This window comes from Pholcus phalangioides, unplaced genomic scaffold, assembly GCF_987345545.1.
Source record: "Pholcus phalangioides strain wild (caught in Gottingen) unplaced genomic scaffold, Ppha-v1.0 ptg000012l_1, whole genome shotgun sequence".
Classification (NCBI taxonomy): Eukaryota; Metazoa; Arthropoda; class Arachnida; order Araneae; family Pholcidae; genus Pholcus; species Pholcus phalangioides.
In genome coordinates this window covers 21,401,706-21,422,328 of record NW_028301605.1, presented here as the reverse complement: position 1 = coordinate 21,422,328, position 20,623 = coordinate 21,401,706, and the positions used below count along the sequence as shown (strand labels likewise).

General features: G+C 34.1%; 1 protein-coding gene across 3 annotated transcripts in view; it reads left to right on the top strand.

Moving 5' to 3' along the window:
• Positions 1–20,623, top strand: part of LOC149079865 (protein turtle-like) — a 669,110-nt gene that overhangs the window by 538,406 nt on the left and 110,081 nt on the right. Inside the window, exon 1 of one of the 3 annotated variants that reach the window (XM_089240372.1) lies at positions 5,947–6,740. The exons of the other annotated variants lie outside the window; for them this stretch is intronic. Within the exon in view, the coding sequence (XP_089096498.1) occupies positions 6,611–6,740 (130 nt within the window). The 5' untranslated portion in view covers positions 5,947–6,610. Of the gene's footprint in view, positions 1–5,946; positions 6,741–20,623 lie in introns of those variants that run through there. 3 annotated transcript variants of the gene reach the window in all.

Sequence of the window (20,623 nt, the reverse complement as noted above, 5' to 3'; positions counted from 1 at the left end):
AGATTCACTGAAAGACTGGTTATTTGTGGAAATGAAGATTACAAGGAAGAAAATTCACCACTGCCCCCACGGGGACTCGAACCCCGGTCTCTCACTTGCCGGACGAGTGCTCTACCATCTAAGTTATGGAAGCAGATAGAATATTTCAACCTTGGAGCGTATATGCGACGATGAATTGTTGTTGAGGAGTTTCCCATGAATCAAAACTGCATAGCTCGAAATTACATAGCGATTTATAGGTACATCATATGAAAACATATTTGCCTTACATGTTCTAAGAATACTACGTCGGGAGTCTTTGTGCTTTGCTTAATGTGTGCCTAATGAAAATTTAAATAAATAAATATATATATATATATAATATATATTTTGGGATGATACGAGACGTGAATTTGAGGTGACGTGATTCGAGGAGACATGATTCGTAGTATTACTGTTGGTGAAATATCTAGAAATCAATATGCTCTTCATATACAGGGTGTCCTGCAATTGCTAATACGGCCTTTATCTCATCTACCGTCCGTCGTAAAAATATGCTTTGAGTTTTAAAAGACGTTCAAAAATTACACTGCACCAGTTTTGAGAGTGAAACTACTGTGTGTAACAAAATAATAAAATAAAAAATCAGAATTTTTATACACTCCCCCGTCCTCCAACTTCCAATTAAAAATTCGTTGCCCTGTCTCTCTTCTGTTGCCAACAAAAAAAAATCACGTTTCTCAGTGCAATATTCACTGAGATATTCGAATTCAGAAATCTGGGGAAAAGTTAGGAAAGGACAGGATCAAAATTAGGGAAAGCAGCGTTGTCCGTTAATTTTTGCTGTTCTTTCATAACTTTTTTCCGATTTTTGGAATCAAATATCTTAGCGAATATATCATTTTGAAACACGGACTTTTGACACACTGTATTTTCACTCTCGAAACTGGCACAAGATAATTTTTGAACGCCTTTTGAACATTTTTTAAATTGAAATCATACCTGTTTACAACGGACGGTTGATGAAATAAAGGCCACAAAAACACTTATAGGACACCCAGTATAGCGTTGATAAAAAAAAAATCACATTTAACCTTAGTAATGCCAGGCACCTTAGGAGACGTTCAAGTATTACGTCAGCAAATTTTTAGCCATTTTTGAACCCCCCCCCCCCCCCCGTCAGCAAAATTCGTCAGCACTGCTCCGTACCTCCAAACGCATATTGGTGGGATCAGAGACGTACGCGGTAGGGAGGGGGGGGGGGGGGCTTGTCCCTCCAGACGGAAATTTACTTTTTTAATGTAAAAAAGTATTTTTTTAAATTAATTAATAATTTTAAATTAATTAATAATTTTAAATTAATTAATAATTTTTAAATTAAAATTTCGAAAAATAAAATACTTTTATACATATAATCATAATCTTATAATCTATTTCTGTTAATTTCAATGCTATTTGAAGGGAAAAAACTCAAAATTTCTTTTTAAGAAATTTATTGTGGCCCACCCTTTAAGACATATATGGTAAATCCTTGGCCCGCGGACCAAATGTGGTCTGCTCCCTCAAAGCTAATTTTGTTAGAATGAACTAAGCAGCACATTTGCAGATCGCTTAAGCGGCCCGTGTCGCATTTTCAGATCACTGAAATAGGCTCGTGTCGCATTTTCAGATCACTGAAATAGGCTCGTGTCGCATTTTCAGATCACTTAAGTAACCCGCGATACAGTTCCAAAACGCTTAAGCGATCCGTGGCACATTTAGAGATCCCTTGAGTGACATGTGGCATAGTTTTAGAGCCCCCAGTGCAGTTCTACATCACTGAATTTACACCCACGGCACATTCGCTGATTACTTAAGCGATCCGCGGAATAATTACGAATTATTTGAGTGATGCGTGGCACAGTTCCAGAGCACTTGAAGGATCCACCAAACATTTAGAGATCACTAAAGTGGATCTGTAGGGGACTTATTGTTAGGGAGAGTATTAGTGCAGGTGCCCACAAACACTAGCGAAAGGTTTTTCTAGTTTTTGGAGCACCGAATCAGATGCTACTATGAATACTTCATATTTTTATAAAGTTTTGTTGATGACATAAGCATCATCCGAATCCCCCACCTCCCCCTTGTAATCAAAAGTCAGTAAATCGGAACCCCTCCCCATCGATGCTGACGTAATACTTGAATTGTCCCTTAACCAAATATCATGGAAAAATTAGTCACTGCAGTCTCTTCAAGCACTTGAGAAAGATAATGAAAACCTAAAAGGCAAGTAAACATACTTGCTACATTCAGGATTCGAACCCATGCATTCTGTAATGTGAATTCAATTTCCAATAGCTCATACCGTCCTCAATACATTGCTTTCGAATAATTAGCACCCTTAAGACTTAAAAAACACATGCACACAAACCCACGCCTAACGACCCAAGAATTCAACACGAATCAAATCAAGCCTCAAGGAGAAACACTATAATTCTACACATATTTCGTTCTCATAACCATTTTCCCAAAAAGAATTAAATTTTCCGAAAATTACCTCAACACTTTCCGCTTTATTTACGGCATTGGATTTATGAATTATGTATGAATTCGCATGATTTCGTGCCATTTGGTTCGAGATAAATATAACCGGCGAAATTTATATTGAAATTCATTTAGTTTTTGTTCTTGTTACGGTTGTTTCATTAGCGCTAGAATTAGCCAGAGAGACTAGTAAATGTATTTATATCCCCTCCCCCCCTCTTCCCCTCCATTTCAATTATTCAGTCACGACAAACCAATAAATTTCCACCCGATATTTAGCCAGTTATTTACCCCGAAATAACTCGGCATAATTGGAAACTCTAGAGTTAATTAATTTATTTTTGCAAATTGAATCCCGTCGGTTGTTATAGCTCTAATATTTCAGAAATATATTCCGCTTTTCCTCGTTTTTTCCCGCAAATTTTATTGTGTATCCGGAGAACCGACGGATTATTATTATTATTATTATTATTAAAATGGTCGGAAAGTATTATGAGATTTGGAAGAACTTAACAAATACAGAATTGAAGATGCGTTTATGAATTTTCGATGATTTGCGTGTCTTTAATTATTTAATGTTGTTAATTTAACCATGAGAAAATTGCTTTTGTTTGTTCGTTGTTTTTGGAATTTTTAGAGGTATAGCTGATTTCGAGAGAAAAATTGTGCGAAATTTTTCGTCATGGTATGGCGAATTAAAATTGATAAACCGTATCATCAAAATCCACATACATGATCGATATGTGTAGTTAATCTAAATTGACATTTCAAATACGTTTTGTTCAAAGTGAATGAAAACACTTTCAGATTTTAATATCACTTTTTTTTTAATCCATTACTAAAATTTAAATTTCTTTGTATTGAGTGGGCGAATGTCAGAATTGTTTCTGAAGATTTCTAATCTTGGGATGATTCAGAAATTTTTCGGCAAATATTTAAAGATTCAAAAATAACGTTTGTTTTTTAATCATCGCCATTTTCGAAAGTATATTTTTGAAAAAAATTATTATATGAAAAGGTAAAATTATATAAAATTTTAAGAGAATCTAAGTTACTTGAGGAATTTATCAGAACATTCTCAAAAAAAGAAATCTTCAAATTTAACATATCAAAAAAATACTCAAACTAAAAAAGTGTTTTTTCGGATGAAAGAAATTTTAAAATCTCGAATATCTTAAGATATGAAGAAAAAATTTAACGGATTTTTAGTCGGAAAAAATCAATAGCATCTCATCTCTGAAATTTCAAAAAAAAGTTATCGGAAAAGAAATAAAATAATTCTAAGAATGAGAAAATCGCTTAATATCTTGAAATTTGTAAAAATTGCAATAAAAAAATAATTAAATCAATTTATTTTTAGATCAGTCGATTCAGTGTAAAAACAAAATTTAACAGGCAGTTTTTTCCTTCAAATGAAAAATTCTTACATTACCAAAAATATCTTTTTCAATTGCGAAAACGTATAGAAAAATTCTGGAATTTTCCAAAAAATTTTCAGTAACTCAAACCAACAAGAAAATTACAAGACGAGAATATTGCTGAAGGAAGATTTCTAACAGCTGGCTGATTCGAAGATGAATTTAGGGAAGTGAAAATCTAACTGTCCTTGCTGGGAATCGAACGCACGTTCTTCAACCAGTGGTTTTCAATCTTTTCAAGCCCGCGATCCGGTTTCATTAATTTTTGTGAGTCGTAGGACCTGTCAAACACACGAGCAACGGAAAATGAATGAGGAAAAGTGAAACGGCTAATCTCCCGCGGCCATGTATGAATGATGTCAGGGCCCGGTACCGAGCCGCGGCCCCGCGGTTGAGAAACACCGCCCTAGACACTAATACAAATACAAATACAAATACAACGCCACAACAGGCAAAATGCCCAACGAGGTGGCTGATAAAAAGATGCCCATAAAAATATGGTTGTCATATGTTTCAAAAATACAGCAACCCAATTAAAAATGCAATTAACACAAATTACAAACAATATATACACATGATAAAATATTATACAATGCCCATAAAGAATACTTATGGTTGTCTTATTCTAAGAATGGATAGCTTCTCGATTTACCCCAACATGTTTATCGTATTTCTTTTTAAACGTGTCAATTGTGTTACAATTTACTACCTCCGGGGGTAAGCTATTCCATTTATTAACAACCCTATTGGAGAAAAATTCCCTGCGACACCATAACCTTGCATTGTCCCTCACCAATCACCTAGACCTCAAAGGTGACGATTTTCAGTCTTTCTTTAGAGCTCGTGTGCGTTGAACGGGACCGCACTTCAGAATCATCGTATGGATAGCGAAGAGTGACATCATCCTTGGATAAAATATTGCTGTAAAAATTTGAGGTATTATCACGGACATGTCAAAAAATAATAATAAATGTAAATAAAAATATACAACGTATTAAATAAAATAGAGAGATGAGAAAAAAACTTTAATCAAATCAAATATTTTTGTCAAATAAAAATTGTTTCTTAAATTTTAACTACACAAATTTGTATAATCAAATTCATATAAAAAAATAAGCTTAACAGAAAAAACGTGAAAAAACAGTTCGTTACATCAATGTAAACGAAAAAACCACAGAAAATCCACGGAATTTCAAAATCTGAAGGAAAAATCTATCTGTCCCTGAAAATAATGGAACGTAATGAATATACATTCTATCAGTAATATCTCCATACCAACATATGAAAAGTTTTAGATAAGAACATTGAGAATAAAAGTTTGAAGAATTTTCACGGATTTGTCAATAAAAAACTTTTTTGAAAAAAATAAGAAAATACATTTAAAAAAATTACAAATTAAGAAATTTTAATTGAACCAATTTTTCGTCAAATTTTAATACTTTAAATTTTGTTTGTGCAGTTGATTTTACCGGAATAAAATTCCCAAACAAACACAAGTGATAAAAATCACAAAAATACATCATCAACATAAAAACGTCTACAAAATAGACAAAAATTTCATTGAAAAAAAAATTCAAAGAAATCTATCCGGTCCCTTGAAGTAACGAAACGTAATGAAGCTACGTCCCATCAGAGTAATATCATGGAAACATTTGCATTCCAAAACATTTTATGGTTAACGCAAAATAGCGTTCCCTTTCAATTTAAATTCCGAAGAAAATATTTTAAACCTTACACACACGTGGCTTGAAAAATAAGAAACAAATGAAAACAAAAGCAAAAACTCTTCTCCAATAAACACAGCCCTAAAACAGAACGTTCGAGAAAGAATCTTCGTTGCTAAACAGTCTTCTACTAGCCTCTGGAGATCAAAACTCTAGTGGTTATGACCACTAAATCATGGCTTTACTCTTCAGGAGAATGTTCCCATCCTCGAAGTTATCCCTCCCCCCTCTCTTCCCATCGTAAAAGAAAATAAGAACAACAGAAAACTCCTTGGTGTTTTATATAAAACTATCCGGGACTAAAGAATCAAAGACATTGTCGTACTGTGAGATAGTAGAGAGAGAGAGAGAGATGATGGTGACGGGTGAGGATCGTAACACTTAGTTGTACGGTGGCGCCCTCTGGTTCTCGGTACGAGGCACATTTTTCCATCGGATCTTTTCTCGCCTTTCTCTCTCTCTCTCACTCAGTGCAAAACCTAATCAATAGAGAACCGCGCAGAAATGATTCCCATACACAGGCCGCGCGCTATCTCAGTGGGATGCTGCGGTCCTCAAGTGCGATCCATCCCGAATCTTTCGGCCACTTTACAACACCGTTAAAAAAACACGCATCTTCTTGTGGCGGTGGTGATGATAATGGTGGTACGTAGTAATAAAAAAAAAAATTATCGGTGTTAATTGCATCAGGCTAATTTATTAAAAAAAAAACTATAATTTTTTTTTTGAAGAATTTACCAGCGAAGATGGAGATGATGATCTTGCATTTATTAGTATTAAATATTTTTTGATTCAAGACGGATTTTATTTTACTTCGTGATATTTTTCCGATGTAATCCGAGGAATGTTGTGAGGAGTGGAAATTTCGTGCATGAGTTCGGTGTACTTTTTCCTCCGGGTTTTTTTTGGTGTACGTTCTATGCTTCGTTTCGGTTCGGTTGTGTGATTGTTCAGTTGTGAGACTAGATGGAGAAGAATAACACAAAAATTATGTTTGCTGTGCTTATGGTTACGCGTGTTGGGATTATTATGTTATTTGGTTTTCTTGCTGTCTATGCGCGTGCTCCTGCACCGGCAACTAACGAGCAACCTTGGGGTAAGTTGAATCTGGAATATATAATATGATATTTGGATTAATGTAGCATTTTAATATTTGCAAATTAATCAAGAACTTTCTGCGACTATAGACAACATGTGCTTATATGAATTGCGGAATATTCAACACAAACTTTATAATTTGTCTTGATTACTGTTGTTCATTATGTGACTGTTTTTCTCTATGTATAGTATAAGTAATTGGAAATATATACATATAATCAAAATTTTAAGAAAAAAATTAAATTTTAAAAAATGGTATCAAAATAAAACAGGAAAAATATGTAACTTAAATTGCAAAATTAAAAAATTTTGTGATTAAAATTAAAGCAAAAATGTGTGATTAAAATTAAAGAAAAATATTTACTCAAAATTGTAGAAGGAAAGTGTGAAATAAAAATTATATAAAGAAATTGTCGAATATAAAATAAATAAAAAAAACATGGAATCCATATTATATATTAAAATACAGAATCCGAATTATTGAGCAAAAATTTAGAACCAAAACTGATCCTCTAAAAGTATCCAATACAAAATTTTCAAGTCATTTTTCAACGTTTAATAAGTTCAAGAACAAATGCATGTCTCTGAATTTTACCTAAACCTAAAATATATATATATATTTGGATTTTTATTTATGAAATTCTAAAATTAATTTATTAATATGTATATTATTAAATTTTCAAAAAAGTATTCTTATTGAGTTTATGATTCAATAAATATAAATTCGATTAAAGTTATCAATTTTATTAAAATTGAATAAGGAAATAATGCAGTCCGTTAATTAAAGAAGAAAAATATATATGGAATCTAAATTGAATAAGAAAAATGTGGGATCCAAATTATATAGAAAATATAGAATCTGAATTATATTTTGAACCAAAACAGATAATGTCAAAAAATTTAGAATAAAGTGGGATATTTTTCAACGTTTCTGAATATTTCAAGAAAAAATTCGAATTTTATAAATTGCATTTGAATTCAAAAAATTTACTAGAATTTTATTTATAAAAATAAAATAATAACAGAATAATTTATTTATAAAATTCTGAATTTCACTAAAAAATTTTGAAAAAAAATTCTAATGAAAAAAACTTTTAAATAGAAATATTAACAAATAAAATTCAAAATTTTATTCAAATTGAATAAGAAAAATATTGAACAACAATTAAAGAAGAATGTGGGATATAAATTATATAGAAAAATACATAATTAAAATTAACGAAGTCAAATATGGAATAAAAGTATATATACATTTAAAAAATTCAGTATAAGATCTAAAGTAAAGAGGAAAAATATAAAATTTCAATTAAAGATGAATAACATGAAATCCAAATTATGGAACAATATAGAAATAAAATATTCCATCGAAGAATTCAGCATAAAATAAGAAATTTTTCAACGTCCAGTATTTCAAAAAGAAATAATAACTTTCTAAATTTTATTGAGTTTTACGCACGAAAATGTATTTAATGATTAAGCAAATGATTTTTCATATTTAATTTTTGTTTTGAATTGAATATGAACGTACATTAATATATTCAGTTATTAAGGGAAACTTAACATATTATTGAATGTTTAGTCCCTTTTTTTTCAGAGATAATTAATTTTGTCGCAAAATACCGCAATATTTTTTTTCCATTCAGCATTATTAATTTTTTCTCATTCAGCAATAAAACCAAAGATTTTATTCAAATCATAATATATAAGATTGAATATTCATTTTATTTTCTTCATTACATCCATAACTAAATCCAAATATTCATTATAGACGCAAAAGAATAAATTAAACTATTTTATAATATTTAATAACATGTGGAAAAAATGATATTAGTAATTTATTGACTATTCAGAATTATATATAAATATTAAAATAATTTAAATATTAAAATTCTGATAGTTTTTAATGTTTTAATGAAATTAATTTATAAAAAAAACAATAATTAATTTGAATGTTTGTTTGAATTTGATTATTCATCATCATATCAAAAATATTAAAAATTTTAAATTCAAATTTTTTTTTCAAAAACTGTTCGAACGAAATTAATTTATATAAAATACAATAATTATTTTAAATGTTTTCCCCCTGAAGTATCTAAAATTCTTCTTTTTATTTAAATTGTATTTGATTAATTAAAAAACAGCAATAATTGAATTTTTGATTCTAACGTAATGTAAAATAATTTCTATTTTTTTTTACTTACTCAAAAAACATCCAATTGCACATATATGCGGAGAAAAACCGAAAAAAAAAACGAATTAAAAACAATTTTTACTTTGATCCATATAAGAAATTAATTCAATTACTTATCTATATTCTCTCGCAAACTCAGAACTTTCCATTAAATTTCTATTCCACATTATGTACCGATTTCTTATGAGGAGAAACCACCTATCGCAATATTGAATATATTCGAAGTTCCTTGAAACTTAAAACTTTAATGTATTATTCATATGTAGCATACGCTATATTTTATTAGTATCACTCACGAGAAAACGCTTGAAGCGTTTAAAACTCCCCGTAATCCTTTTTCAGGAAATGTTAAAAGTAATCAATTTGTAGCTTATCAAAATGCAATGTAATTTACGCGGATCTTTTGATGAGAAGTGGTATAATCCGAGACTGAAACATTATAAAAATCGTATTAATATCACTATATCGATATAGTGAAAAGTACCTAAGGTAACCGTTAATTATTCACACAGCAAATTCATTTTAATATTGAGGTGCAAGTATTTTCGTAAGCACACGGAAATTTGCCAAAAATGACACATTCTATAATTTTACAAATTTTCAAGGCTGCAAAATTTTCTAAAAACGTTTTACTATAAAATATTTTACTATAACTGCTGGCAGCCTTTATTTACGCAAATGTTTTACATTAAAATTAGTTTTTCTCAAATCTGTTTCTATTTTGTTAGATAAGAAAGTTTTCTTTTTCAAACATCGCTAGTTCAAATGCCCTGAAACTCCTTACCGTGTCCTTAATGTGTCTCTCAGACACTAAAGTATTTTATGCTTTAATGATAGGATTTCTTATTTAAATGATTAAAAAAAATAAGGTACAAAATAGTGTTAAATTTTTGTGATTTTTCAAAAGTTGCAAGTTCAAAAAAAAAAAAAAATAATAGTTAAAATCTTAAAAAAGCCTCGTTAAACTGTATAAAAATGTTCCAAAAATTTTAGAATTTGAATGCCTAAAATGAATTAAACTTTTATAAATGTTTCTTAACCCTTTAATTGGCAAGCATTAAAATATCGAGAAGAGAAAAATTTTGAGTGGATTATATTAAGCAAATTCTTTAAGCAAAATTCTTTAAGCAAATTCTTAAGCAAATTATTTTGAAACATATGACAACCATATTTTTATGGGCATCTTTTTATCAGCCACCTCGTTGGGCATTTTGCCTGTTGTGGCGTTGTATTTGTATTTGTATTTGTATTTGTATAAATTAGATAACCTAATTACATGACGTAAAAATTATCGTCAATATTATCAAAAAGTATGGGAGATTGTGTGCATTTCAGGGAACACACTGTATTTATACGATTTGCATAGATTTGAATAGCATAGAAAGCTGTCATTTATTTTTTGCCGACTTTCTTTTCTATAATTGTTGAAGAACGCACAGCAATATCTGTCCTTGACACACATGGCATTTCCCTCCAACATGCAAGGGTCAGAAATCGTTCTTGCTGGCTTGCGAAGAGATAAGAAACACGTATACTTACCTTTGAGCCATTATACTGGTTATTATAGCAACTTCATGAACAGCTCACAAGAAAGACTCGGAAGTTTAAGAGTTCCTTAGAAGCAACAATGCCTAAACGTGCTCAAAATATATACAATGCCTTTATTTGAAAAATTTAAGAAACTCATGTTGCTTTTTTTGAGAGCAACACCTTCATGTAAAGGACTAAAAACTCCCGTCGAATAATATATAATTATCCCCAGAATTTAAGAAAAACAACTGAGTGCCTAAAGTGAATAAACAATTTTTAAATGTTCCTTGAAGACAGGAGATTTTTCCGATAGGAAAGCACGTGAAGCCAAGATCGTGGCCCCTTAAAAAATCGGAGACTCGAGTTTTTAATTTATTCACGGCATTTTTCATACTTTTGCTCAGAGAATGTTCAAACTTCTTAAGTAACAGGCTGTTAAAACGCTTTCAACAGCTGCTTTTGCATCTAAAAATCACTTGCCACGCAACGTTATTTCTTGGAGAGAGAGTGAACAATACCAAAAATCTTGGAAAGAGTCTGGGTCTGAAATGCAAGATGGGCTAGACAGCAATTGAATTCTTGAGCTGTCTGAGCTGTCAAAAGTTTTTGAAGGTGGCATGGGTCAGCGTTGCTATAATGCGTACAAGCTCGACCCAATAGCCCGTGTGCAAAATGTTGCCTTCGGCGTTGTCTAATATAATTTTGTAAAAATGAACCAAATGGCACATCAAGAGATCACTTTAATGACCTGCGGCACAGTTCTAGAGTGATCCAGAGTACATTTTTCAAATAACTTTAGTTATCCGCGGCATATATCCTGGCAGGTCGTTTCAGTGACTTCCGGTCGTGCTCTAGATCACTGAAGTGACCGACGGCACATTTACAAAGTGCTCTTCTGAAGGTTGAGCACCTTTAGTACAATGTAAAAACAGTACACATGAGTTTGATTCTGGAAGTGCGTCAAATATAGATCATAAAACCGGAAAAATAAACGAAATAAAAAAACAGTTTGCAGGGTTAGCATCGCTGGGTCACGGGGATTTTTGTAAGACGGGGAAAACAAACTCAAAAAACAGCCGATAGGTGGAGCTGACGTACACAAGTAGAAAAAAAGATACGCAAATAACGAACAGAATGCCCCCAAATCGTTTATTGCAGCGTATGTGTTCCACTTGACCACGACCACACTGGGTAACACATTGCAGGCGAGTCACAAATCCAGCAACGGCAGGGTGCAGTAGGTCACGAACATACACGGATTACAACGGTGAACTGGCTGTGGATTAGGAGCGCAAGATCCTATAACCGTCTCATTTGCATATTTCCGAAGAAGTCGCTCGTACCAGCGGCTGTTTCTTATCGGCTGTTTTTTGTGTTATTTTTTCCCTGTCTTAAAAAAATCCCCGTGACCTAGCGATGCTAACCCTGCAAACCGTTTTTTATTTTGGTTATTTTTCCGGTTTTTATTCATTTTTAAAGTTTCTGCGGACTTTTGGCCCACACTGTATTATCGACAAAAAGCATCATTCATTCCCTGGTCAGAGCTTTGAAATATTTCATTTTATGATAGAAATTCTCAACTCGTTTCGAAGATGGAGACTACGGCACCCTTCACAGAATGATATTCAATGTATAGAGAAATATAAAACAATAAATTAATTTTTAGCATACGATTCCAAGGTGGCATCTAAAGAATACCAAGAATGTCTGTGGATGCCTGGTTGGGAATCCCCTGCTTTCGGAGAAGTTTGTTCACTTTTCTAGACAGATTTTTCATGGCTTCTGTGAATAGTATGCATAAATGTATACGTTTCATCACATTCGAGGATTTTATGAACGCATTTTTAACTTTCTCTGTGGAATGTTTTGAGCATTAAAGTGGCATTTTTGCTTAATTAGTTTCGTTTCTCTTGCTTCTTCAACTATTCGACTTAAAAGTCAGAAAGTTGAAGAAAGTGGTGAAAGTTTCTGGATCTCTTAACGCAACATGTGCCTGCATACATAATGATTTTTATGGTCATTATGCAACTATGTAGAAAACTGCCAAAAACTTTCAGTAGCCCCTCCTATTACGTAAAATGCAAAAAAAAAAATTCTAGGTTACAAAAATGCCCAGAGAGCGTATTCATAACTTACATTCAGTCGCGGCTCGCTTATAAGAACTTGGTCCTCCCAACAAGAGCATGACCCTCCGCTCTGTCTCACCGAAGAGATATAAGCAGGTGTTCAAAAGACCTAGGCCTTATAACTACCTCGATTTTAAGAAGACAATAGTCCACTGATTCCCATAGAGAACAATGTTACTGAATCTTGCTTATAATCTCGAAGAAAACATCACGACCTCGGATATAACGATAGATTATTTGTCGTTAATGCTCCCGTTTACGGCCTTTGTGCAAATATTAGAGCTCAACACGTTGATGCAATTTTCGTCCGTTGTTCTTTCTATACCTATCGTGGGATTAGAAGATTTATATAACATGCTTGATGCATCAATATACACATTGACATATTCCGTAAAAGTAAATTCTCATGTTTTTCGCAATGGAATGTTCTATTGTTTCAACGAAGCTGACTATATAATTCATAATCGTCACTTGCTCTATCTAAAAACTAGATTATTTATATTCCATGGGAAAAAATTCAAAAATAATAGTTTTTATTGGTGGGATCAGAAACCTACGCTGGAGGGGGAGAGCAGAGGGGGTTCGCGCGCCTCCACACCCAGACGAAAAAAAATTCATTTTTTAATGCAAAAATATTATTTAAAAAATGAACATTTCAAAGAAAATACCTTTATATGTTATGATAATCGATTTCTGTTAATTTCAATGCTATTTGAAGGGTAAGGACTCAAAATTTCTTTTTAAGAAATTCATTGCAACCCACCCATATATGGTAAATCCTTGACCCTGCAGGCCAAATGTGGCCCTGTAGGTAATGTTATGTGGCTTGCCCCCTCAAACCTAATTTTGTAAAAATGAACATTAAGCGGCACATTTACAAATCGCTTAAATGGCCCGTGGCACATTCAAAGATCACTGAAGTAGGCCTGTGGCACATTCAAAGATCACTGAAGTAGGCCCGTGGCACATTCAAAGATCACTTAAGTAACCCGCGACACAGTTCCAGAAGGGTGCAGTAGGGACCTACTGCACCCTGCCGTAGGTCACGAACATGCACGGTTTACAACGGTTAACTGGCTGTGGATTAGGAGCGCAAGTTCCTATAACCGTCTCATTTGCATATTTCCGAAGAAGTCGCTCGTACCAGCCTGTATCATCATCCAAGGCTGTTTCTTATCGGCTGTTTTTTGTGTTATTTTCTCCCTGTCTTAAAAAAATCCCCGTGACCTAGCGATGCTAACCCTGCAAACCGTTTTTTATTTTGGTTATTTTTCCGGTTTTTATTCATTTTTAAAGTTTCTGCGGACTTTTGGGCCACCCTGTATTATCGACAACAATCATCATTCATTCCCTGTGCAGAGCTTTGAAATATTTCATTTTATGATAGAAATTCTCAACGCGTTTCGAAGATGGAGACTACGGCACCCTTCACAGAATGATATTCAATGTATAGAGAAATGTAAAACAATAAATTTATTTTTAGCATACGATCCCAAGGTGGCATCTAAAGAATACCAAGAATGTCTGTGGATGCCTGGTTGGGAATCCCCTGCTTTCGGAGAAGTTTGTTCACTTTTCTAGACAGATTTTTCATGGCTTCTGTGAATAGTATGCATAAATGTATACGTTTCATCACATTCGAGGATTTTATGAACGCATTTTTAACTTTCTCTGTGGAATGTTTTGAGCATTAAAGTGGCATTTTTGCTTAATTAGTTTCGTTTCTCTTGCTTCTTCAACTATTCGACTTAAAAGTCAGAAAGTTGAAGAAAGTGGTGAAAGTTTCTGGATCTCTTAACGCAACATGTGCCTGCATACATAATGATTTTTATGGTCATTATGCAACTATGTAGAAAACTGCCAAAAACTTTCAGTAGCCCCTCCTATTACGTAAAATGCAAAAAAAAAAATTCTAGGTTATAAAAATACCCAGAGAGCGTTTTCATAACTTACATTCAGTCGCGGCTCGCTTATAAGAACTTGGTCCTCCCAACAAGAGCATGACCCTCCGCTCTGTCTCACCGAAGAGATGTAAGCAGGTGTTTAAAAGACCTGGGCCTTATAACTACCTCGATTTTAAGAGGACAATAGTCCACTGATTCCCATAGAGAACAATGTTACTGAATCTTGCTTATAATCTCAAAGAAAACATCACGACCTCGGATATAACGATAGATTATTTGTCGTTATTGCTCCCGTTTACGGCCTTTGTGCAAATATTAGAGCTCAACACGTTGATGCAATTTTCGTCCGTTGTTCTTTCTATACCTATCGTGGGATTAGAAGATTTATATAACATGCTTGATGCATCAATATACACATTGACATATTCCGTAAAAGTAAATTCTCATGTTTTTCGCAATGGAATGTTCTATTGTTTCAACGAAGCTGACTATATAATTCATAATCGTCACTTGCTCTATCTAAAAACTAGATTATTTATATTCCATGGGAAAAAATTCAAAAATAATAGTTTTTATTGGTGGGATCAGAAACCTACGCTGGAGGGGGAGAGCAGAGGGGGTTCGCGCGCCTCCACACCCAGACGAAAAAAAATTCATTTTTTAATGCAAAAATATTATTTAAAAAATGAACATTTCAAAGAAAATACCTTTATATGTTATGATAATCGATTTCTGTTAATTTCAATGCTATTTGAAGGGTAAGGACTCAAAATTTCTTTTTAAGAAATTCATTGCAACCCACCCATATATGGTAAATCCTTGACCCTGCAGGCCAAATGTGGCCCTGTAGGTAATGTTATGTGGCTTGCCCCCCCTCAAACCTAATTTTGTAAAAATGAACATTAAGCGGCACATTTACAAATCGCTTAAATGGCCCGTGGCACATTCAAATATCACTGAAGTAGACCCGTGGCACATTCAAAGATCACTGAAGTAGGCCCGTGGCACATTCAAAGATCACTTAAGTAACCCGCGACACAGTTCCAGAACACTTGAGCGATCCGTGGCACATGTAGAGATGCCTTGAGTGACATGTGGCACAGTTTTAGAGCACTTAAGCGGCTCCAGTGCGGTTGTACATCACTCAAATTACCCGCAGAACATTCCCAATTTGCTTAATTAATGCGCGGCACAGTTCCAGAGCACTTAAGCGGCCTGGGCTTATTTCCAGAGCACTTTAGCGGCCCGGACACATCTCCTGAGCACTTGAAGCATCCGTGAAACATTTAGAGATCAGTGAAGTGACTCTGTAGGGGACTCATCAATAGGAGCAATGTTAGTTCCGGTGCCCAATAACACTATCGAAAGTTTTTTTTTCCCCCCTTGTTTTGTATAATATCACTGAAATTTGCAACTATTTGTGTATTATTGAATTGTTATGGCGAAAAAATCTTCAAACTTCAAAAATTTCTCGAGTATTAAATTCACATGGTTAATGCGAACACGATATTTCCATGCTGTATCTACGCTTGTTTCGAAAACACTCACTACGCGTTTTTACTTTAAAACATAACTTTCCACAGAAATGTCTAAAATAAAACCAGCCGCTGTAATGCACATAATATCTAATTGAATCGTGAATTTCTCCGATAACGAGTATAGTTTATTCTTAAGGAAAATATTTTCTCATATTCACAAAAGTAATGGAATATCATAACGCGTAGTTCGTTATACAAATCCAAGTAATAATTGATTATTTTATAATCGGATATTTTTTCCCCCTGTGTAGGACAACTATAATTAATAATTAATGAAGGAAAATCAAACGGAAAAATCAAGAGAACGAAAAATTTTAATTAAATCCACATTGAAATTCAAAGCTAAAATCTTCCGAAATACGATTAATATGCAAATTAATTCTAATACCCGTTTCGTAAAACGTATAAATATACATATTTTATGTATTTTTGCGGAGCATTTCTAGATTTAAAACTGTTTGTCTTAGAAATTTCAATTCGGAATTTTTAGAGAAAATGACTTTATTTCAAATATTTGCATTTATAGTATTATAGCTTCTTACCCAGACGTCAAATAATTAAGTATATTGAAATAGGGGGGATATAAATTCAATTCTGAATCATGTTTTTATGTTGATTATAATGTTTTTCCTTATAGTTCCATAATGATGCATTAATAAGTCATCGTACTACTATGCAATTATTTGATGTGTTTTAATGTTGGCTTTACTGTTGAAATATAGTTTTTTAATACCATAGCTAGAGGGAATTTACATAATTTCGATATTTTATAATTAAATTTCTCTCATTTAATGAAAGTTACCATCTGCTATTTGAATGACCAAAAATGTTTACTAAAAGACTTATGATTTAACTGTTTTATATAAATCAAATTTACATGATTCTTGATGATTTTGCCGGTCGTTTTCATGATAGATATATAATGAATCAAGGAAAATCATCCCACAGCCCATTCACTAAAAGTAATGTGCGTCTTCTTTTCTGATAAATTTTCTGATGAATGTATTTAGATTTACACAATGCGGTTTTTTTTTCTTCTATAAGTAGTCGAAATTTTCAGAGAAATATTACAAAATTTGTGAGAACTTACTGCCAACCATTGGGAAATTATCAGAAAAAGGGCTGATAAATTCCTGACAAATTGTCCAAGAAGTGGTAATAAATTTGTAACCAATTGTCGAAAAAGTGCTAAATGGTTTGTGTCAAACTCACTGAGATGGTAAATAATTTGTGACAAATTCACCAAAAAGTTCTAATTAATTGGTGGCAGATTTATCGAAAAGTTTGAATTAATATACAATAGCACATTTGATGAAAAGTGCTAATTAGTTGATGGCAAATTCACCGAAAAGTGTCAATTGGTTTACGGTGGCCCCCGAAAAGTGTTGTTTAATTTTCAGAAAATTTACCAAGAATTCTCATTACACTAACATGGAAACAGGGCGCGCTTTAAGAAATTCTCCGGGAAATGCCGATTACTTTACGACAAATTCACCGAGAAAAGTGCATGTTAATTTATGATAAATTCATCGAGAAGTGCTATTGATGTGAAAAAAATTACCGAGTATTGCTGTTATTATGACAACTTATCTCTCTCTCTCGTAGACCGTTAAAAACTTACACAACAGTGTACAGTCGGCCCCCCCGTATTCGCGGTTTTTTCCTTTATTGGAATTTTTCTCTAAAATACTCAGCAATCGTCGTTCACGTGTTTTATTTACAAAATTGGAGTTGTGCTTGTTTAGGATGGCTCATTTTTCTAGTGCTGCTGATAATGCTTTGAAAAGGCAAATCAAAATGGAAACTTGACAAGAAAAATTTGATATACTGACTGCTTGGCGAAGTCAATACCTTCTGTGGTCCGCCATTACGGAATCAACGAATGTTCGGTGAGTTATATCAAGAAAATGGTATCTGAAATTCGTTCAGCCGTAGCTGTAGCCGCACCTGTGGCAGTCAAAACTTTGCAGCACCTGTGGCAGTCAAAACTTTGCAGCACCTATGGGATCCATGTGTTTCACGTACAGAAAATGCTGTTTTTTGTTTGTACAAGACTGACACAAAAGAGATGTGTTGGCAATCGAGGAAGATGCAAATGCAAGAAACGTCTAAAAGTCATGGATAGATTTCACCGATGTCATTATTGGTCTAGCCTTGTATTCACATATTCTAAGAAATTGACTGGAAAATGCAAATAACTGGACATAAGAAACAGCTAACACGCATTATAATTTTTATTCAGGAAAAAAAAAAATCATTCGATATCCCTTTCTACTTCTGCTACTCTGACTTTTTCTACCTAAGAAACAAAAGTTTAGGGTGTGACTTATTCGCTGGTTTTTCCGTATTCGCGGTGACCCCCGGAAGGTAACCCTCTCAACTTCCCCCCCCCCCCCCTCGAATACCGAAGGACGAGTGCAGTTGAAACTTGGAAGGGTCCACTTTTGGGAAGAAATGTCTGTGCGTTATTTAGTTAATTAATACATACTTCAGGTTCACCCAGAAAAATGCATGACCTCCGTGGCGATAGGAGTTTTGTGCGACCAGTGGAGTAACGACGAATTAATACACTTATGGGAAGTTCGGAACACAATTTAGTATCGTCCCGCTCATGCCAAAAGCACGAATGTGCAAATTTTCCATCCCCTCCTTTTTTCTATCAGATGAATGTAACCTTGAATATTTGTATGAACTCATGGTGTGATATTTGGCCCAATATTATCTCCATAGTAATGTTTATGGGCATTCCCAGTAATATAAAAAAGGGAAATTTTTCTAATGTAAATAATGTATGCGTGTAACTCAAATGTGAATGCCCAGCACTATCAACGGAGGCTCTGTTTGATTATTTCCGTCGCAGTGGAGGCTCTGTGTGTTTTCTGTGTGTGTGTAATTGCATATTCCCCACGTAAAAGGAAAGTGAAAAAAACTGCCCAGCACTGTGGACGGATGCTTTGTTTCTTCTTTTCCGTGGTTAGTGGAGGTGATGCATGTATACCTGATACCCAATATATATATTGTATATACTGTATTGTGTATTTAGACCATTCTGGAATCTCTCCCACTTCAACATGGCAACTTCTTCTTTTTACTTGCCTAGTCGACAAGCTTTTTCCACACTTCTTTTGAAATCCGAGACTGCGGTCTCCGGCCCTTATATGCCACTGGGCGCACGTGAAATTTTTCTCCCTGGTCAACTATCCATTTTAGTCAAATAGCTTGCACGTTGCATCCAATTGATGGCGGTCTTCATGGCTAGAACGGCGAGAGTGATTCGATACTTGCGAGCGCACTATAAATCTTTGCTGACTTTTCCGACACAACTCTGCCTGTTTTGAGGAAACGGGACTACTTTGTTACCATAACTTTTTTCTTTTAAGCAGGGTAGAATTCCGGTCCTATTGTCATGGGCAATGTACTACAGAGTTAATTGCGTCGGAAGCGTGAGTGTGTGCACCAAACAGTCCGATTGTGAATCAAGTGATTTTTCACTTTCGTAATTAAGTCTCGCCGCAGAGAGCAACAAGTTTATAACGATAGAATTATTCAATCATCACACTTCAGTCATAGTTAGAAAAATTGATGGCAGCGCTGGGTGGTCGGTGATGAGAGTGACGCACTCGCATTGCGAGTCGTCTGAAGTTGGTGTTTTGTGATTTCCAACTTCGATATGCAAATTCGAGCCGATCTCCCAGTTAAAAAGTCTCGCCATGGAGAGCAACAGGCCTACAACAGGATATATATTCAAACACCTCACTTCATTCAGAATTTGTAATATACAGGGTGGGCAAAAAGTTCAGAAAAACCGGAAAAATAACCAAAATAAAGTACTGTTTGCAGGGTCAGAATCGCTAGGTCAGAGGGATTTTTTCAAGACAGTAAAAAAATTAACTATAAAAACAGCCGATAGGTAGAGCTGACGTACACAAGTCAGAGAAAATACACGCAAATAACGAACAGAATGCCTCTAAATCGTTTATTATAGTAGTATGTGTTCCACATGACTACCACATGTACTGGAGATAACACATTGCAGGCGAGTCACAAATTCAGCAACGGCAGAGCGCAGGAAGTTCATATACACAGTTTACAACGGTTGTGGATTCGTGGTGCAAGTTCTCATAACCGTCTCTTTTGCATATTTTAACCGAAGTCGCTCGTACCTGCGCCACCTATCGGCGTTTCTTAGTTAATTGTTCCTGTCAAAAAAATTCCCATCAACTAGCGATGCTAGCCCTGCAAACCGTTTTTTTTTTATTTCGGTTACTCTTTCCCAGTTTTTATTCATTTTTTTCTACGGGTTTTTTTTCCCACCCTGTAGATGACACCACTAAAAATTCACTCACAACACTGTATCCGCACACAGACTGTTAGGTGCGCATACTCATATTTCCGGCACAACTCAATCGTTAGTAAATAGCCCATGGCGATAGACCAGAGTTGTGCTCGATTTTTAAAAAAAAGAAAGAAAAAAATCACTCCACACATAACAAGCATTACACAGAAACGTACTTCACGTTAGATTCACTACACGGATACACTCATTCCACGTACCAATCCATTAGAAGAGAATGGACGAGATGCATGTGTGG